Here is a 22,208-nt window from a genome sequence, read left to right on the forward strand (position 1 = left end):
CTTCACGTGTATAAGGAATGTATATGTTGGGGCCAATGAAGGGTAGATGGGAACTAGGTGTGTGGAAAGTTACTGAGTGTAGAAAGTTCATATTCTGTTCCATGTTTCTAAGGAGGGAGGTGAAGGGCAACAGTTAATCACTGATAAGGCAGGCCAGCTGAGGAACTAGGGAGGAGTGAAGAATGCGTCTTGAGGTCGAATCAACAGATGAAGTGAGAAGAAACCTCTGGGAGGGAGGCCAGAGAGGCCCAACACAACGACTCGTCTACTACAGTCCTATCTCACACATACACTTCCATGCCCACAAATGTTTTAGTATCAGGCAGGTCTGACTACACCAGTGAGAGGTACCAATTAAATCCCTGCCTAGCAACGGAGATGTATTGGTTGTATAGATTTGTAAGGAGTTGACCTCTTCTAGTGCAAAGTTATAAATATATGTGCTTGTGTATTCATGCCTTGTCTTTGCAGATGTATGACCCAGTGGGGGAATAAACTTGGTTTGAGTTTTTTCTAGTTGTCCGTCTGAGTTTTTACTACAGTTTGTCCAGAACCTAACAATAGATTAAGTATACCTTGACATTGAAGAATTAGTTCCATATTAGTATCATATTAAATATCAATAGCATACGACTATAATTAGTCTTATCTGTGGATGTGCCTGGCTTCACTTTAGAATAGACCAAATGTGCCTCAGGTGGATTTGCAGTTTCTATAAGGGGTAAGGATAACACATTAGAATAATATAACCAGGCCTCCCAAGTGATCTAAGGCACTGCATTGCAGTGCTAGCTGTGCCACTAGAGACTCTGGGTTCGAGTCCAGGCTCTGTTGCAGCCGGCCGCGACCAGGAGGCCCATGGGGCGGCGCACATCGTTAGGGGAGGGTTTGGCCGGCAGGGATATCCTTGTCTCATCGCGCACTAGCGACTCCTGTGGCGGGCCAGGTGCAGTGCATGCTGACACGGGCGCCAGGTGTACGGTTTCCTCCGACACATTGGTGCGGCTGGCTTCCGGGTTGGATGGGCATTGTGTCAAGAAGCAGTGCAGTTTGGTTAGGTTGTGTTTCGGAGGACGCATGGCTCTTGACCTTCGCCTCTCTCTCTCTCAGAGTTGCAGCGATGAGACAAGACTGTAACTACGACCAATTGGATATCATGAAATTGGGGAGAAAAAAGGGGTGAAAAAAACAAATATATATAACCAGTGAATATACAGAATAATATACAGCTGGTGGTTAGAGAGTTGGACTAAGCTGACAAGGTACACATCTGTCGTTCTGCCCCTGAACAAGGCAGTTAACCCTCAATGATGGCCTGTTCCTAGGCCGTCATTGAAAACTAGAGTTTGTTCTTAACTGACTTGCCTATTTAAATAAAGGTAAAATAAAAAGAGGAGTGAGGGGAAATATGGAGGGATGTCTAGTCTTACCTTTCTTCTTTGGCTTTGGCCTTCTGTTTAAGCTGATGAAAATGTACAAATGAAAGAATGAGATTATTGCATCTTCATCAAAATTCCAAAATCGCACATTTAGATTTCACTGATTGCCAACCTGTAGAATGGGTCTCACCTGTGGCCTTCCCTGTCTTGACCTCAGAATAGACTGGATTTTCTTTTGGATCAGCTGGCATTTCTGAGGAGGAGGACTTTTTTTATGAGTGAAAAACAATGCTGCATTTTGTATGAATTTATGTGACAGTTGAGAATTACTTTTCTTTTTCTTGTCCAACTCTTTGAGTTGAATCTGGGCGTACATCACATCACTTGGTCCAGCAGTAGCAGCACCAGCATCTGAAACATACAGGTAATACACTAATATCTCTACTTAGTGCAACAACAACTCTATACTGTATTCATGCTAAACGTAACATACAGTATACGATACCATTGTCATTATTGTCTGGGGGAGTGATTGTATCGTAGATGTTAGCGCCACCTGTTGGTCAAAGAACAGATAGAAAGATGAATGTGTTGGTTTTCCCTCAGCTTGTCTAGGGACTTAAAGTACAGTAGCATGTTGTATACAAAGTGAATGGTGAAAAGTTAGTGTGTGAAATTACAGAGAGGGGAGAGAGACAGTGGTCTGGACTGAGAGACTGACCATGCTGCATACGTGTATACCCAGGATCAGGAGCCCGTCCCTGGGTAGATTCTTGGTCCTGTTGGTTGGTGCTCTGGGGCTGGGGGAGCCTTACAGGGAGAGAGATAGTCATGAAACACACAGATTATATTTTACTGTATGAAAAGGAACATAGTTGAAAGACAGGTGTACTCACGAGAATGTCCTGTTGCAACAGGAATCTGTAATGAGAAATGCATACTATTATATCAGGTCATTAATGTTTTGAACTTTTGCAATTAGAATTTTTTTCTCCTAAACATGAACAAAAAAGTTTAATGAGAAATTATAAAAGTCTCACCTTTGGCATTTTTATATCGACACAGCAGTACCAGGAGAATGGTCAGTAGAACACCAGCAACAACCAGGCCCACAACCACTCCTACTGGGTCTGATGTAGAGGGTCCAGGAGTTACGCCTGGAGAGAGAACAACAAATGGACAAAGTGAAACAATTCTGTAGATACATTATATATATTTGGCAACTGACTTGAGATCAGATGACCAGCCTGAGCTTACAACTCCAAACCTGGAGTATGCTTTTTAACACTACAAATCTCTGATGACCAGAGATGAAAATGTAATGTGATCATTATTATTTTCTCACCTCTCACTCTCACCACGCTCTCTGGTGACTCTGCTTTATTAGATTTACACTTATAGAAGCCTTCATCTGACTTGGACACTGCAGGGATGGTCATCTCTCCTGTGGTCTCATTCCTGATGAGTACTCCATCTTTGTAGAAATCAACCTTCGGTATTGGGTTTGTTTCCTGATATCTATGTGTACAGCGTAGAGTCACAGAGTCTCCCTCAGTTATGGGATAGGCAGGGCTCTCCAGGATCAGATGGCCAACTGTGTAACATAATATATCAATAAAACTGTAAATCTGGAGTAATCACTCACAATATATTAACATCTGATGAGCTTGTATTCTATGAAATGCAACCATTCAGTTACAGAATTAAACATCATTATCATACATTGTAATGTAAGAAAGTGTTAGTGAATGTTGGACAATAGACGTACCAGCCACTGTGATGTTGACAGCATTACTGTACTCTCCTGATCCAGACTCACACCAGTACACTCCACTGTCCCATGAGAATATAAACATTATGGTACATTTGGATCCTGCTATTGATCCCCAGATAGAGCCACACTCTGACTCCACTGCTTTCTCTCTGTATCTCTTCAGTTTCCATCCAATAGTGTTCCCCTTCTCCTCACAGCTTAGTGAGAGAGACTTTGATGTAAAGTGTTGAGTTCTGTTAGGTTTCATTTTGAGAGACACCGAAGGTTGCGGTTCTGAAACAAAGAGTGACAGAGTCAAATTATAGTCATATATACACATGAGGGGGACTTAAGTATGATTAAATGCAGTTTCAATGCAGTTAGTTACCTCCTGACCAGAGAAACTGAGGTTTACTGTAGAGTGTGTCATAAACTGGGTCTCCTCTTCCAGCTCTACACACATATCCTCCTGTGTGACTAGGACCAGCAGGGATCAGAGTGTAGGAGTCTTCACTAGTCCCATTGCCAGATAGAGGCTCTACAGAGTAGGACCTATCTGACAGAGAGAGTAACCCAGCTGTGTAGGGAACAGTTCTGTACCAGAAGAACCTCCAGCCTGTAGATGACTCTTTAACCCCACAGCTCAGAGTAACAGAGTCTCCAGGGTTCAGCCACTGAGGAGAGACAATCAGGACAGCTTGGGGTTGATCTGTTACAAAGGATAATGACACGATTAAATTAGTTAAATGTTCAAATAATTTAAGATAAAATAATTACCCATTTTGTTATTATGGTATAGTACCTTACCCTAAAATCTAAATATAATTGATCATTGCTCTCACTGTCTGCTACATGACCTCATTCCTTATGTCTTTTTCTCACTATTCTGTCTCTTTCTTTTGCAATCCCATAAAAACAGACTTACCTAACACAGTTAATTGTATATCATTACTTGTCTGGGAGTGTTTTAAGCCATTTCTTTTCTGAAGACCTTCACAGGTATATAAACCATTCTTTGCAGGATCGATTCTGTACTCAGGCTCTGTTTTGGTGTAGACCAACTTCCCACTGTTATAAAAAGCATACTCAATCTCTTCTCCCCCCTGTATGTCACATCTGAGAGTAACAGTCTCTCCACTGAAAATCTGGGGCCAGTTGAGTTGGAGGGTCAGAACAGCCGCAGGTCTCTCTGCACAGACACAACACAGAAAATAAACATTATCACATAGCTTAGAATGTAAAATAATGTTGATCAGAATTTTCCACAACATGACCATATCATAAATTGTCATTTCTGAACATACGTATGCAGTCTGAACTGTCTGACTTACCAAGATCTGGTCATCAGATTGCTGACATATACAGTGATGTCCACACACACACACACACACACACACACACACACACACACACACACACACACACACACACACACACACACACACACACACACACACACACACACACACACACACACACACACACACACACACCTTTCACAGTGATTGTGACAGGATCACTGATGATTGATGATATGGATCTGGACTGGGTCTCTCCCTGACACCAGTAGAGACCCTGGTCAGACTCAGCAGCACTAGTGATGGTGAAGGTGGTTCCTGTTGTCAAGTGTCTGCCAGACACGGTCACTACTTTCTTAGTGTTGCCTTTGTACCATGTATAGCTCCAGCCACTGTCAGACCCCACTGAACACGTCATAGTTACTGTCTCTCCAGTGTATGCAGGTTTTGGTGTTATGTTGAGTGTAGCTTTGGGCAGGGCTGTGAGAAAAGAGCATAATTTAAAGATCTGGAAACATGCTTGGTAATATCCATAGATTTAGCTGTTGTTGGAACGTTTTCATACTATAAAAATACTAGGAAAAAAATACTTGTCTGTGTGCCAGTCACTCCCTCCTTTGGCCTTGGAGGAGATACGGTCTGAGACAAGTTGTGTGGGGTAGTGTCTGGAACTATTGTACGTCATCTCTGATGTTACACCTATCCTGGGATAGTGTATGACCCAGAGGCTCACTCGCCTCAGGACTACAATTGATTTAAGCCCTATAAGTAGTTGGTGTTTCTGTACCAGGGACGAGATCAGAGCCTCGTCTTAGGGGCCTAAGCTCTGTACAATAAGAACAGTTTTCATAACAAATACTATCTGGCTGGGGGATACTCCTTGATCATATATCAAGTCTCACCTTGTGACCCATTCCATACATCTGTTGTTTGTCATGGAGACTTGCTATAAAATGTATTTTGTATTCTTTGTGTTAGAGCTGCTAGCCACAACACTTGGGAGTGTTGAGTTGACCAGCCTCATTATTGTAGAAGCAATTGCTCTGTGTTCCCTTATTAATAAGGTTTGAATAAAGTAATATCCTGATTGGTGATTGACCTTGTCTCTACTCATTATTTATTAGAATTTCCACAACAGAAAACAGCCTCAATTCTTCTTGGGTAAGACGCTACAAGCTTGGCACACCTGTATTTGGGGAGTAATCTCCGATTCTTCAGGTTGGATGGGGAGCATCGGTGCCCAGCTATTTTCAGGTCACTCCAGAGATGTTTGATCGGGTTCAAGTCCGGGCTCTGGCTGGGCCACTCAAGGACATTCAGAGAGTCCTGAAGCCACTCCTACGTTGTCTTGGATGTGTGTTTAGGGTCACTGTCCTGTTAGAGGGTGAACCTTTGCCCCAGTCTGAGATCCTGAGTGCTCTGGAGCAGGTTTTCATCAAGGATCTCTCTGTACTTTGCACCGTTCATCTTTCCCTCGATCCTGACTTGTCTCCCAGTCCCTGCCGCTGAACAAAATCCCAACAGCATGATGTTGCCACCACCATGCTTCACCTTAGGGATGGTGCCAGGTTTCCTCCAGTTGTGACACTTGGTATTCTGGAGTGCCATCTTGGTTTCATCAGACCAGAGAATCATTATTCTCAGGGTTTGAGAGTCCTCTAAGTGCCTTTTGGCAAACTTCAAGCGGGCTGTCATGTGCCTTTTACTGAGGAGTTGCTTCCACCTGGTCACTCTACAAGAATGGCCTGATTCCTGGAGTGCTGCAGAGATGTTTGTCCTTCTGGAAGGTTCTCCCATCTCCACAGAGGAACTCTGGACCTCTGTCAGGGTGACCATCAGGTTCTTGGTTACCTCACTGAACAAGGCCCTTCTCCTCTGATTGCTCAGTTTGGCCGGGCGGTCAGCTCGAGGAAGAGTCTTGATGGTTCCAAACTTCTTCCATTTAAGAATGATGGAGGCTACTTTGTTGATGGGACCTTCATTGCTGCAGACATTTTTTGGTAACCTTCCCCAGATCTGTGCCTCGGCACAATCCTGTCTCGCAGCTCTACGGACAATTCCGTTGAGCTCTGCGCTGTCACCTGTGGGATCTTATATAGACAGGTGTGTACCTTTTCAAATTTCCAATCATGTCCAAACAATTTAATTTACCACAGGTGGACTCCAATCAAGTTGTAGAAACATCTCAAGGATGATAAATGGAAACAGGATGCACTTGAGCTCAATTTCGAGTCTCTAAGTACATAAATAAGACTTGCCAGTTGGTCAGCACATGTTCGCAGTACACGTCCTGGTAATCCGTCTGGCCCTGCGGTCTTGTGAATATTGACCTGTTTAAAGGTCTTACTCACATCGGCTGCGTAGACCGTGATCACACAATCGTCCGGAACAGCTGATGCCCTCATGCATGTTTCAGTGTTACTTGCCTCGAAGCGAACATATAAGTTATTTAGCTCATCTGGTAGGCTTGTGTCACTGGGCAGCACTCGGCTGTGCTTCCCTTTGTAGTCTATAATAGTTTGCAAGCTCTGCCACATCCGACGAGCATCGGAGCCGGTGTAGTACGATTCAATCTTAGTCCTCTATTGACGCTTTGCCTGTTTGAAGGTTCGTCGGCATAGCAGAATTTCTTATAAGCTTCCAGGTTAGAGTTCCGCTCCTTGAAAACGGCAGCTCTACCCTTTAGCTTGGTGCGGATGTTGCCTGTAATCCATGGCTTCTGGTTGGGGTATGTACGTACAGTCACTGTGGCGACGACGTATTCGATGCACTTATTGATGAAGCCAGTGACTGACGTAGTGTACTCCTCAATGCCATCAGAAGAATCCCGGAACATATTCCAGTGTGTGCTAGCAAAACAGTCCTGTAGTTTAGCATCTCCTTCACCTGATCACATTTTTAATGATCGAGTCAATGGTGCTTCCTGCATTAATTTTTGCTTGTAAGCAGGAATCAGGAGCATAGAATTCTGGTCAGATTTGCCAAATGGAGGGTGATGGAGAGCTTTGTATGCATCTCTGTGTGTAGAGTAAAGGTGGTCTAGAGTATTTTTAGGTAAAACTGATTTAATTTTCCTGCGTTAAAGTCCCCGGCCACTAGGAGAGCCGCCTCAGGATGAGCGTTTTCCTGTTTGTTTATGGTGGGCTTAGGGCCAGCATCGGTCTGTGGTGGTATGCAGACAGATACGAAAAATACAGATGAAAACTCTCTAGGTAGATAGTGCGGTCTACTGCTTATCATGAGATACTCTACCTCAGGCAAGCAAAACCTAGAGACTTCCTTAGATATCGTGCACCAGCTGTTGTTTACAAATACACATAGACCGCCACCCCTTGTCTTACCAGAGGCTGCTGGTAAGACAATCCTGCCGATAGAGTGTATAACCTGCCAGCTGTATGTTATTAATGTCGTCGTTCAGTCACAACTCGGTGAAACATAAGATATTACAGTTTTGAATGTCCCGTTGGTAGGATATCTCAGCTTTTAGTTCATCCCGTTTATTTTCCAACGATTGTACGTTGGCTAACAGTACCTGATCCTCACTAGGCACTCCGATCTCCTTCAGTGAAATCTCCATCTCTCTCTCCTGCAAATGACGGGGATGAGGGCCTGTTCGGGTGCCTGGAGTAAATCCTCGTCCGACTCATTAAAGAAAAATGATTTGCCCAATTCAAGGTGAGTAATCGGTGTTCTGATGTCTAGAAGCTGTTTTCGGTCATAAGAGATTGTAGCAGCAACATTACATACAAAAAAGTTACAAACAATGTGAAAAACAAACAAAATAGCACGGTTACCCTTTCTAGGGCAGGGGTTCCGCTAACGGAACACCTCGACAACATTCCGCTGAAAAGGCAGTGCGTGAAATTCAAAAATATTTTTTGGAAATATGTAACTTTCACACATTAACAAGTCCAATACATTAAATGACAGACAAACATCCTGTTAATCTACCCATGGTGTCAGATTAAAAAATATATTTAGAGCGAAAGCACAACATATGATTATGTTAGGTCATAGCCAAGTCAAAAAACCACACATCCATTTTTACAGCCAAAGATAGGAGTCACAAAAAGCAGAAATATAGATAAAAGTAATCACTAACCTTTGATGATCTTCATCAGATGACAGTCATAGGACATCATGTTAGACAATACATGTATGTTTTGTTTGATAATGTGCATATTTATATCCAAATATCTCAGTTTACATTGGCGCGCTACGTGCAGTAATGTTTTGATTCCAACACCTCCGGTGATTTTGCAGAAATACTCATAATAAACATTGATAAAAGATGCAAGTGTTATTCACAGAATTAAAGATAGACTTCTCCTTAATGCAACCGCTGTGTCAGATTTTTTTTAAACTTTACGGAAAAAGCATAATCTGAGAACGGCGCTCAGAGCCCAATCCAGCCAAAGAAACATCCGCCATTTTGGCGTCAACAGAAGCTAGAAAAAACACTATAAATATTCACTTACCTTTGATGATCTTCATCAGAAGGCACTCCCAGGAAACACAGTTCGACAATAAATTACTGATTTGTTCCATAAAGTTCCATAAAGCCCATCATTTAGCCACTTGTTGTTAGCGTGTTCAGCCCAATAATCCATCTTCATGAGGCGCGAGCACTTCCTCCAGACAAAAACTTGAAACGTTCCATTACAGTCAGTAGAAACATGTCAAATGATGTATGCAATCAATCTGTAGGATTTTTAAAACTTAAATCATCAATAAGGTTCCAACCGGAGAATTTCATTGTCTGAAGAAAAGCATTGGAACGATAGCAAACTCTGTCGGGAGTGCGCATCATGAGACCGAGGCTCTCTGCCAGACCACTCACTCAAAGAGCTATTATGAGCCCCTCCTTTATAGTAGAATTCTCAAACCAGTTTCTGAAGACTGTGACATCTAGTGGAAGCCCTAGGAAGTGCAACCTCATTCATATCTCACTGGGATTTCAATAGGCACTGTTTTGAAAATCAATTTCTCACTTCCTGTTTGGATTACTTCTCAGGTTTTTGCCTGCCATATGAGTTCTGTTTTACTCACAGACATCATTCAAACAGTTTTAGAAACTTCAGAGTGTTTTCTATCCAATACTAATAATAATATGCATATATTAGCATCTGGGACAGAGTAGGAGGCAGTTCAGTCTGGGCACGCTATTCATCCAAAAGTGAAAATGCTCCCCCTAAGAGACAAAATCGGCAGCCATCTTCTACGGTGCCATTACAAAAGTGTTCTGACTTCTGTAGTTAATACCGTAACTATACTTTTTTACATTCATATGGACACACAGACCATTTCATATGGACACATCGACCACACAGACCATTGAGTGACTCAATATAAAGTGTCCATTTGTATGATAAAAAACTAAGTAAAGTAACTCACCTTTCACAGTGATTGTGACAGGATCACTGATGATGGATGATATGGATCTGGACTGGATCTCTCCCTGACACCAGTAGAAACCCTGGTCAGAATCAGAAGCTCTCCTGATGGTGAACGTGGTTCCTGTTGTAGTGTGTCTGCCAGAGAAGGTCAATACTTTCTTAGTGTTGTCTTTGTACCATGTATAGTTCCAGCCACTGCCGACTGAACACGTCAGAGTTACTGTCTCTCCAGTGTATGCAGGGTTTGGATGTACGGTCAGTGTAGTTTCAGGAAGAGCTAAGAAAACAAAAAGCAGAATATCAAAACATCTGGATACATGCGTGATAACAAATGAATACATAAACTATATAGTTTATATATTGTACCAGTCAACAGTTTGGACATACCTACTCATTCAAGGGTTTTTCTTTATTCGCTACATTGTAGAATAATAGTGAAGACTTGAAAACTATGAAATAACATACATGGAATCATGCGGGAACCAAAATAGTATTAAACAAATCTAAATATATTTTAGATTTTAGATTCTTCAAAATAGCCACTCTTTGCCTTGATGACAGCTTTGCACATTCTTGGCATTCTCTCAACCAGCTTCACCTGGAATGCTTTTACAGCAGTCTTGAAGGAGTTCCCACATATGCTGAGCACTTGTTGGCTGCTTTTCTTTCACTCCGCGGTCCAACTCATCCCAAACCATCTCAATTGGGTTGAGGTGGGGTGATTGTGGAGGCCAGGTCTTCTGAAGCAGCACTCCATAACTCTCCTTCTTGGTAAAATAGCCCGTACACAACCTGGAGGTGTGTCGGGTCATTGTCCTGTTGAAAAATAAATGATAGTCCCACTAAGCCCAAACCAGATGGGATGGCGTGTCGCTGCGGAATGCTGTGGTAGCCATGCTGGTTAAGTGTGCCTTGATTTCTAAATAAATCACAAAGGGTGTCACCAGCAAAGCACCCCCTCAACATCACACCTCCTCCTCCATGAGTCACGGTGGGAACCACACATGCGGAGATCATCCGTTCACCTACTCTGTGTCTCACAAAGACACAGTGGTTGGAACCAAAAATCTCAAATTTGGACTCATTTGACCAAAGGACAGATTTCCACCGGTCTAATGTCCATTGCTCGTCTTTCTTGGCCCAAGCAAGTCTCTTCTTATTATTATCTCTTCTTCTTATTGTCCTATAATAGTGGTTTCTTTGCTGCAATTTGACCATTAAGGCCTGATTCACACAGTTTCCACTAAACATTTGATGTTGAGAGGTGTCTGTTTCTTGAACTCTGTGAAGCATTTATTTGGGTTGCAATTTCAAAGGCTGGTAACTCTAATGAACTTATCCTCTGCAGCAGAGGAAACTCTGGGCCTTCCTTTCCTGTGGCGGTCCTCATGAGAGCCAGTTTCATCATAGCGCTTGATGATTTTTGCAACTGCACTTGAAGAAACTTTCAAAGTTCTTGAAATGTTCTGTATTGACTGACCTTCGTGTCTTAAAGTAATGGTGAGCTGTCGTTTTTCTTTGCTTATTTGAGCTGTTCTTGCCATAATATGGAATTGCTCTTTTACCAAATAGGGCTATCTTCCGTATACCAACCCTACCTTGTCACAACACAACTGGCTCAAAAATATTTAAATGGAAAGAAATTCCACAAATTCACTTTTAACAAATATTCTACGAAGTAGAACATAGTCAAAATCAAGAAGAACCCTGGAATGAGTAGGTGTGTCCAAACTTTTGACTGGTACTGTATATATTATTTGTATTATTATTAAGTTAAATGAAGACAAATGCTGTTAGTGTACCAATCAGTTAACAGTCTTTCGTATCGAACGCTACCTATCGAACCTACAGATTCAGATTCGATACCCGTGCCAGCCGCCACCGGGAGACCAATGAGGCAGCTTTTGGTTTTAGTTTAGAATCCTCCAATCCTCTATATGTAATTATTGGCCGAGAGTCACGCCATATTTTTCGATATACTGTAGGCCTACCATAGGCGACATGAGTCCCACATGAGTAATGTGCTGTTAAAAGTGGTGTATGTCTTATTTATTTAAAGAACATATTGAAGTTAGAAGCAATAGGATTTGAAGCACAAAGTATAAAAATAAAGAGCGGTAAAGGTCCAGTTGAAGTCGGAAGTTTACATACACCTTAACCAAATACATTTAAACTCAGTTTTTCACAATTCCTGACATTTAATCGTAGTAAAAATTCCCTGTCTTAAATCAGTTAGGATCCCCACTTTATTTTATGAATGTGAAATGCCAGAATAACAGTAGAGAGAATGATTTTTTTCAGCTTTTATTTCTTTCATTACATTCCCAGTGGGTTATAAGTTTACACATACTCAATTAGTATTTGGTAGCATTGCCTTTAAAGTGTTTAACTCTGATCAAACGTTTCAGGAAGCCTTCCACAAGCTTCCCACAATAAGTTGGGTGAATTTTGGCCCATTCCTCCTGACAGAGCTGGTGTAACAGGTTTGTAGGCCTCCTTGCTCGCACACGCTTTTTCAGTTCTGCCCACACATTTGTCTATGGGATTGAGGTCAGGGCTTTGTGACGGCCACTCCAATACCTTGACTTTGTTGCCCTTAAGCCATTTTGCCACAACTTTGGAAGTATGCTTGGGATCATTGTCCATTTGGAAGACCCATTTGCGACCAAGCTTTAACTTCCTGACTGATGTCTTGAGATGTTGCTTCAATATATCCACATTTTGGAGGTTATTTTGTTTTCAAAAAAACTAAAGTGAGCGATTGTAATCTGAATAAAAGGCCAAAGCCCAAAACATTTATTTCTGTTTTTAGAGGCAGAGAAACGCTGGGCCAATTGTGCGCCGCCCTATGGGACTCCCAATCACGGTCAGATGTGATACATAGTAATAATAATACTTTTTGATGTATTAGTCGTTTTGTCTTTTCTGATGGATTAAACTGAAATTGCAACCAATCACGGCCAACCTAACTAAGAAATACATTTGACGATAGAATTCTCCCTCTACCCTCCTTTTAGGCAAGCCTATTGTCCAGCTACCTGCTAATAGCCATAATGGCGCTATACGACGTGACCATGTGTGTTTGAAAGAGTATTGTCCTGTAAGCAACTATTTGTTTACCTTCATTAGACAACTTTGTTCCAATATTTCTGTAATTCAGTAATATTTATTACCATAGTAATTTGTTATGTATCCATATCTAAATAAACATCGGCATTTTGAAAGAGTATTTTTATCATTATTTTATTAACAAAGGCATAAAGATGCAGATGAAGATATACAGTACTGTACATTTGGATAATAAAACATTTAAAGCAAGATATAAGCCATCTGCATGTGTTTATTAGGCTATAGCAGAACAGCAGAACGGTCCGGACGGCCCTTGCTGTGCCTGGTGAGCAGTTGATCAAGTTCTGTTGTCTGAAGAGGAATGGAAATGTCAGGGTGAACCGACGACCTGATGAACCCGCCAGGTATGTTGACTCTCCCTGTCAGATATGGAGTTCCAGAGCTCACAGGTGTGCCTGGCATGGATTGTGACTCCATCTTGTTCCACGCCCTCTTCAACGCGCCATTCTCCGCCTGACTCTCCGCCAATGCCGCCTGGCTCTGGACCAATGCATCAGCTGTCGCCCGTATCTTTGCCCTCAGATAATATTTATCTTTCTGCTGGTCTGTCTTCAATGACTCAATCTCGGTCTTAAAAGTTTGAATCTGATCCATGTGCACCTTCATCAGATGAGCAGAATGGTACAGCCCTAAGCCCCCATCGATTACAGTGGCATATGAACAGGTACAGTAGGCGACAATACTGAAAAATAGGCCTAATAATGCTAAAAAATTATGCATAAATAAATCTTAACCATGTGCTGCTCATTTTTACATTGTATTCAGTTTCCAGCGAGACTATTCAAGACATCGACTCACTGAATGAGTCGATGGCAACACCAACATCACTATAATCACAGTCAAAAGACAGTTGAAGAAACTTGCATGGACTTATGGAAAAGCTTGGTAAGACATGTTTTATATACATATACATATCGTTTTTTTTTTTTTTCACAACACGAAAACACGATCTATGCAGGAACAAACGGCTAAAAACGCAGACTGACTGAGCAGAGGTTACGATCTGGCAGTGTGGATGTGGCATGGCTGAGTATTTGTAGAGGTCTTGATTATGGAACAGGTTGCAGCTGGTGGGGATCTGCTCTGCCTCCACCACACTTGTCTCCGCCCACACAATCACATACACACACAGAGAAAGAGAGGAAGAGAGCACTGCCAATGGCAGCAGGTTGGGGAGACAAAGGAGGAGAAGTGGAGGGCGTGACAAGGGCAGATGTAACACAGGCATGGATCAAAGCTGCCGAGACATTCAATGATGTCTTCTTCACAGACGAATCAACCGTGGCCCTTGAGCATTTTGCTCAAAATTGCTCTAGAAAAAAAGGAAGAAGGGCAAGCAAGCCCAAGCATCCGCTCAAACTCCATGTCTGGGGGGCAATTTCTCGCCAGGGACCCAGCCCATATTTGATGGTAAGTTTGGCAATTCACTGTTGGCTCCATTTTCAGGTATCATGGCCCGAGATGTCTTTGAGGAAGAAATCATCAAGAGATATGCTGGCCCCTATGTCAGAAAGGTGTTTCTGGGACCACATCGTTTCTTTCAAGGTAGGATTATAGCAATATTTTATCATTTTTAGGCCTATGTACATGTATATTTATAGTATTGTACCTAATGTTGTTGGCTGTTAGGCTAAACTTATTTTTTTCTTCTCCAAATGCAGACAATGACACAAAACACACTGCCGCTGTATATTAAACAGGCGCACTTTAATACCGGTCAACAACGACAGCACATAAAACAGACTAGTGCCACAAACACTGTCTAATACAAAAGTGCAGTGCCTGACAAAATAATCACGTAACAATAAACAATTACACACAAAGACATGATGTGGAACAGAGGACTAAATACATGTTGATTGATTTGGGAATGAAAACCAGGTGTGTATGGAACAAGACAAAACAAATGGACATATGAGAAATGGAGCAAGGAGAGGAGCCGACTTACTCTGCTGGTCAAGACGCCAGCAGAGTAAGTAGACCTTTATGAAGTAAAATAAAGGTTAGATAAAAAATAAATAAATCAAAGACCTACAACACCTACGGTAGTCCTACAGTATTTCTAAAAATGTTTTTTTTTTTATCTCTACATGTAGGTCTCCTGATTTAAATCCGTATCTCTGCCAAGCCTACAAGCAAATAAGAACTACTCAAGACCATCAAGACGTTTTGGCAAGAGAAAATGACAATAATACAATGCAAAAAAGATATTGATCGCCTCAGCAAGGTTTTACCCGTGGTCTTGGAGCTGGGTGGAAGTGCAACTAAAATGTAGTTTAAATAACCATCTGCATTTTGAATGTCTTTTTTTCGAGTTATTTTATTAACGAAAGCATAAAGACATTGATGAAGAAATACTGTATTGCTGTTTTGAGTTAGAAATGTAACACTTCAGAGTACTTAAGCATCGAATACATTGCAGTACAGTAACCGGGCTATAAAGAGTCTATTGTCTTGCTAATCGGGCTACAAGTGTTTGAAAACCTGTTTTCAAAATGCCACCAGCAGTCCATCACTACTGTAAATAAAAACACAGCATCTTGTTTACATTCTTTATTGTTACCACAATGTAACAAATCATTTGTATCTACCTTTCCAATTAATTTTAGAGTTTGGGATTAATTTGATTAATATTATTGTGTCTCTATTCAAAGAAAAACAAAAAACCCTCTGGGTTTTCGTTAGTATGGATCGGAAAATATGGCGCTGTACAACGTGGCGGTCAGGAGTAGGCTACCATACTGGGCTATTTAGCTAAAGAATCCCCTTGTCGTGCGGGCACGCTGGAGACTGGGGTTCAGGAGTAGGCTGTCCTTGTAAATTGTAAATTGTAAATTATTTCTTAACCTCTCTGGGATATAACCTCTCTGGCCAAAAGCCAGTGAAAATGCAGAGCGCCAAATTCAAATAAATTACTATAAAAATCAAACTTTCATGAAATCACACATGTACGATACCAAATTAAATTGTTGTGAATCCAGCCAACATGTCAGATTTCAAAAAGGCTTTTCGGCGAAAGCAAGCGATGCTATTATCTGAGGATAGCAACTCCGTAAACAAAGAGAGAAAAGCATATTTCAACCCTGCAGCGCGACACAAAACGCAGAAATAAAAACATAATTCATGCCTTACCTTTGACGAGCTTCTTTTGTTGGCACTCCAATATGTCGCATAAACATCACAAATGGTCCTTTTGTTTGATTAATTCCGTCTGTATATATCCAAAATGTCAATTTATTTGGCGTGTTTGATCCAGAAAAACACCTGTTCCAACATGCGCAACGTGACTGCAAAATATCTGTAAACGTTGCCAAAACATTTCAAACTACTTTTGTAATACAACTTTAGGTATTTTTAACGTAAATAATCGATAAAATTGAAGACGGGAGGATCTGTGTTCAGGAGGAAAACAAACTGTAGCTAGCTTTCTGGTCACTCGCCTCTATCTAACAGTACACTTGAAGTGACCCTTATTCTGAACAGGGCTACTTCTTCATTACACAAAGAAAAAACCTCAAACAATTTCTAAAGACTGTTGACATCCAGTGGAAGCGGTAGGAACTGCAAGTAGGTCCCTTAGAAATCTGGATTCCCAATGAAACGCCATTGAAAAGAGTAACCTCAAAAAAAGAGATGTGAATGGGTTTGTCCTCTGGGTTTTGCCTGCTAAATAAGTTTTGTTATACTCACAAACATGAGTCAAACAGTTTTAGAAACTTCAGAGTGTTTTCTATCCAATACTAATATGCATATCTTATCTTCTAGGAGTGATTATCAGGCAGTTGAATTTGGGCATGCTTTTCATCCGGATGTGAAAATACTGTCACCAAAATGTTAACAACTCACTTGCCTAGTTTAATAAAGGTTACACTAAGAGCATAACATTTCTACACCGTAATTGTAGTCTAACCAATACCCAAAAGGAGATTCAGTAAAAATAAAAATGTCATTGATTTATCAAGACCAGTCCCCATGCTTGTCTCAGAGCAGTGCGAAACGGTGCTAAAATAGTTGTAGGCTATTGCTTCAAATCATAATGCTTCTAACTTCAATATACTCTTTAAATAAATAAGACCTACACCCCTTTTACAGCACATTACTCAACACTAGTGTGACTCATGTCGCCCATGGTAGGCCTACAGTATATCGAAAAATATGACGTGACTCTCCTCCAATAATTACGTACAGTGGGGCAAAAACGTATTTAGTCAGCCACCAATTGTGCAAGTTCTCCCACTTAAAAAGATGAGAGAGGCCTGTAATTTTCATCAAAGTTAAAATTAAACTATGACAGACGAAATGAGTAAAAAAAATCAGAAAATCACATTGTAATATTTTTAATGAATTTATTAGCAAATTATGGTGGAAAATAAGTATTTGGTCACCTACAAGCAAGCAAGATTTCTGGCTCTCACAGACCTGTAACTTCTTCTATAAGAGGCTCCTCTGTCCTCCACTTGTTACCTGTAATTAATGACACCTGTTTGAACTTGTTATCAGTATAAAAGATACCTGACCACAACCTCAAACAGTCACACTCCAAACTCCACTATGGCCAAGACCAAAGAGCTGTCAAAGGACACCAGAAACAAAATTGTAGACCTGCACCAGGCTGGGAAGACTGAATCTGCAATAGGTAAGCAGCTTGGTTTGACGAAATCAACTGTGGGAGCAATTATTAGGAAATGGAAGACATACAAGACCACTGATAATCTCCCTCGATCTGGGGCTCCTGTGGGGTCAAAATGATCACAAGAACGGTGAGCAAAAATCCCAGAACCATACAGGGGGACCTACTGAATGACCTGCAGAGAGCTGGGACCAAAGTAACAAAGCCTACCATCAGCAACACACTACGCCGCCAGGGACTCAAATCCTGCAGTGCCAGACGTGTCCCCCTGCTTAAGCCAGTACATGTCCAGGCCCGTCTGAAGTTTGCTAGAGAGCATTTGGATGATCCAGAAGAAGATTGGTAGAATGTCATATGGTCAGATGAAACCAAAATATAACTTTTAGGTAAAATCTCAACTCGTCGTGTTTGGAGGACAAAGAATGCTGAGTTGCATCCAAAGAACACCAAAGCTACTGTGAAGCATGGGGGTGGAAACATCATGCTTTGGGGCTGTTTTTCTGCAAAGGGACCTGGACGACTGATCACTGTAAAGGAAAGAATGAATGGGGCCATGTATCGTGAGATTTTGAGCGCAAACCTCCTTCCATCAGCAAGGGCATTGAAGATGAAACGTGGCTGGGTCTTTCAGCATGACAATGATCCCAAACACACCGCCCGGGGAACGAAGGAGTGGCTTCGTAAGAAGCATTTCAAGGTCCTGGAGTGGCCTAGCCAGTCTCCAGATCTCAACCCCATAGAAAATCTTTGGAGGGAGTTGAATGTCCGTGTTGCCCAGCAACAGCCCCAAAACATCACTGCTCTAGAGGAGATCTGCATGGAGGAATAGGCCAAAATACCAGCAACAGTGTGTGAAAACCTTGTGAAGACTTACAGAAAACGTTTGACCTCTGTCATTGCCAAAAAAAAGGGTATATAACAAAGTATTGAGATAAACTTTTGTTATTGACCAAATACTTATTTTCCACCATAATTTGCAAATAAATTCATTAAAAATCCTACAATGTGATTTTCTTGATTTAAAAAAAAGTTTAAGTGTACCTATGATGAAAATTACAGGCCTCTCTCACCTTTTTAAGTGGGAGAACCTCCACAATTGGTGGCTGGCTAAATACTTTTTTGCCCCACTGTATAGAGGATTGGAGGATATCTGTAATTCAGTGATATTTATTCCCATAGTAATTCATTTTGGATCCATATCTAAATAAACATTTGCATTTTGAAAGAGTATTTTTTTCATTCTTTTATTAACGAAAGCATAAAGACGCCATTATTAGTTACATTGTTTTACTTTGAACGTGCAGCCTGGCACGAAAAACAGTGGGAACATTTCCCTAGTTCCCTAGTGTTGCTCTGTGCTACCCAGTGTCGTGTGGTGGGGGTCCATTGTCCATCTCCCTTCCTCATTGGCTAGGTCCAGCTTTTGGTGGGGCTCTCCGGCCCATCCAGTGCCCCCTGCCCTCGTGCCTTGAACCTCGTTCACTTTCAATAGATACAGCTGGAGAACTGCAAGGTAATCCCATTGTGCGCCACTCTGTAGCCATGACCAATATGACCAATATGACCAATATATATTGTCCTATAACAGGGTTAATAATATATATGTGAGAATATCCATGGGGCTTTTATATAATTCTAAATTAATAATAATCACTTTGTTTAAAAAATAACAATATTTTGGAAAATACCGATATTTTGGAGATTTTTTCGTTTTCAAATAATGTAAAATGAGCGAGAAAATGGCCATTCTTGAATATGGGTTGAGACAATGTTACTAATGTGTAAATAAAGCCAGTTTGTTATTTAGAATGATTTATTTATGTTTTTAGAGGGAGAGAAACCAGAAACCTAGTCATTTCATGGTTCTCCCAGTCAAGGACAGCACAGGTATTGAACCAGCATCTATAGCAACACAACTTGCACTGCTATGCAGTGGCTTAATCCATTACGCCACTCAGGAGCTGTACAATGTGACTGGTCGGGAGTGGCCTAAACTACTACAGTAAGAGCAAAATACTCCTAACAAAATAAAATAATAAAAACCATAGTGTAACAGTTTTGGTAAGCAACACCGAAGTCGTGAACAATTATCAGTTTCTATTTAGGTTTATGTCGCCCATTCATTGCCAGTTAGAGACACAGTTGGACCCAAAAGCATAAACAGTGCTCTAACTCCCCCTTGCGCTGGTCTGGAGCAATGAAGTCGTGACGCAGGGTACCGTACTAAACCACAAATTACCTTGAAGTACCGCAGCATAATGGCAAAACCTTTAGTGGAGCAACCACTGCAGGCAGACCTTTTTAAAATGATGAAATAGCCTCATTAAAATGGGGCCCAATGTCAAGTGGTTATGGGCATGGAGGCACTGTTGTGAATGAGAGATAAGATGACTTACCTGTCACTGTCAGTCTGACAGCATCACTCCACTTAGAATGCTTCTTCTGATCAATATGTGTACCCAGACACCTGTAGTCACCATTGTTTGAAATCTTAACCTCACTGATCTCATATTCATGCTTCCTACTGAGGAAGTCTACACCATCCTTGCGCCATGTGTATTTCCAGTCAGTGACTTCTCCCCTCTGTATGTTGCATCTGAAAGTGACAGATTCTCCACTGAATATCTGGGAGGATTTGGGGTGTTTGGTCAGAACAGCCTTTGCCTGTCCTGCACAAAATAAAACCAGCATGAAACAATTACTTTACACATGTTATTTGTTATTTGTTAACATGTTAACACTCAAAAGCACATTTAAAAATTCACAAACAAAGAAATATGATGAAGCATCAAGAGATGAAGGCTTGATCAAGTGTACAAATAACTACCATCGTCATCGTCAGAGTGTCCAGAGTAGATGTGTGTACTCAGCACTACAACAAAGAAAGTCACAATATTCCAATATTAGCTTGAAATAAATAGCATGCCATATTCATGTCACTGTTTACCAAATCCATAATGTACTTTATTTTAAAGGTACAATCTGCGGTTTCTACATCGATTTTTGCACTTTTAAATGAAACATAGCCATTTATTCTTGAAGAGTAGAATTTTGAATTCCCTCATTAGCTTAGAACAACTGTCTTATCCCATCATAACCTATAATATGGTTATTTTATTACAATGATTGTAAACAATGTAGATGAATTAATTTCTTTAGCCCCATCCCTCAGCCGTATACCACAACAAGCACAGGCTGACAATTTTGTGGTATTTTCGATTACATACTGCAGCTTTAAATGTCCACTGACTTCCCATGTTGGCACCTGACTTCCCATAAATGGCACTGACTTCCCAGAGAGAGTACAGAGATCCAAAACACCACTCATTAACTTTTTAGCACAGTTTGCTATAACTGTAGTGAAGGAACCCTCAACCATTTACAATAATACTACAACACATCCAACAAATATTGCATTTTATATTCATTGTCATTGACAGCACATTTTGCAACCACTGATTTAACACCACTCTTTAGTTCCTGAGTGATGACCTGGTTAAATGCACATCACCACGCTAACCAGGTCTGCATGGCATCAGCTAGAAAAGCTCCCATGGAGATACAACATCAAGGTAAAGTGGTCACTCACTCTCGCTTCATATATTCCTACACCATATTTGCTGCAATTTCCTTTCAGTGCTGTTTACTAAGCGTTTGCAATGTTCTCAATAAGGGATAAAAGACCATTTATATTAATGTCCTATTCCTTTTTCCCTTAAATTCTTAGTAAATCAGGTAATAAGTGTTCATATACAAACACTAACTCAGTACTTACATAGTAGCAAACAGAACAAGGTGTGCTCCATTCTGTTCCCACAGACAAGTTACTTTCTCTATAACTACAGTCGTTCTGACAAATCCCTCTACGCCGTCACAGAGAAAAACAGAGAAAGATTCTAGAGAAATGTACAAAGACAGAAATTAGAATAGCCGTTGATACATTTTTATCAACTTCTTCTTATGGTTGGCTACATTGCCACACACTAGTTCCTTCCTCATTTTTGGAAGACACTAGGATGGAACAAGAACACCACCCTCCCAGGTGGTGAGGGTAGGCAACAACATCTCCTCCCCGCTGATCCTCAACACTGGGGCCCCACAAGGGTGCGTTCTGAGCCCTCTCCTGTACTCCCTGTTCACCCACGACTGCGTGGCCACGCACGCCTCCAACTCAATCATCAAGTTTGCGGACGACACAACAGTGGTAGGCTTGATTACCAACAACGACGAGACGGCCTACAGGGAGGAGGTGAGGGCCCTCGGAGTGTGGTGTCAGGAAAATAACCTCACACTCAACGTCAACAAAACTAAGGAGATGATTGTGGACTTCAGGAAACAGCAGAGGGAACACCCCCCTATCCACAGCGATGGAACAGTAGTGGAGAGGGTAGCAAGTTTTAAGTTCCTCGGCATACACATCACAGACAAACTGAATTGGTCCACTCACACAGACAGCATCGTGAAGAAGGCGCAGCAGCGCCTCTTCAACCTCAGGAGGCTGAAGAAATTCGGCTTGTCACCAAAAGCACTCACAAACTTCTACAGATGCACAATCGAGAGCATCCTGGCGGGCTGTATCACCGCCTGGTATGGCAACTGCACCGCCCTCAACCGTAAGGCTCT

At 41.4% G+C, this 22,208-nt stretch overlaps 1 protein-coding gene across 1 annotated transcript; it reads right to left on the bottom strand.

Moving 5' to 3' along the window:
- Nucleotides 1–1,361: 1,361 nt before the first annotated feature.
- LOC110500421 (Fc receptor-like protein 5) lies at nt 1,362–21,551 on the bottom strand. The gene is made up of 16 exons (XM_021577793.2): nt 21,361–21,551; nt 20,413–20,457; nt 19,982–20,254; nt 9,825–10,103; nt 4,626–4,910; nt 4,058–4,321; nt 3,521–3,841; nt 3,148–3,426; nt 2,725–2,973; nt 2,420–2,536; nt 2,276–2,300; nt 2,101–2,189; nt 1,885–1,935; nt 1,710–1,790; nt 1,570–1,632; nt 1,362–1,462 (listed from the first exon to the last, which is right to left on the bottom strand). Exons 1-16 carry the CDS (start codon nt 21,389–21,391, stop codon nt 1,458–1,460), a joined length of 2,457 nt encoding a protein of 818 aa, XP_021433468.2. The 5' UTR covers nt 21,392–21,551; the 3' UTR covers nt 1,362–1,457.
- Nucleotides 21,552–22,208: the final 657 nt, after the last annotated feature.

The sequence above is a fragment of the Oncorhynchus mykiss genome, chromosome 21 (assembly GCF_013265735.2).
Source record: "Oncorhynchus mykiss isolate Arlee chromosome 21, USDA_OmykA_1.1, whole genome shotgun sequence".
Lineage (NCBI taxonomy): Eukaryota > Metazoa > Chordata > Actinopteri > Salmoniformes > Salmonidae > Oncorhynchus > Oncorhynchus mykiss.

What these genes read in the sequence shown, in the direction of transcription:
- LOC110500421 (XM_021577793.2), bottom strand. Translation starts at nt 21,391, where the DNA reads ATGGAGCACACCTTGTTCTGTTTGCTACTAT. An exon ending in TGTCAGACTGACAGTGACAG is followed by an intron (nt 10,104 to 19,981) that starts GTAAGTCATCTT and finishes TTGTTTTCTTAG; the next exon opens with CTCTTCCTGAAACTACACTG. An exon ending in GTTGGACAAGAAAAAGAAAA is followed by an intron (nt 1,633 to 1,709) that starts GTAATTCTCAAC and finishes CCTCCTCCTCAG; the next exon opens with AAATGCCAGCTGATCCAAAA.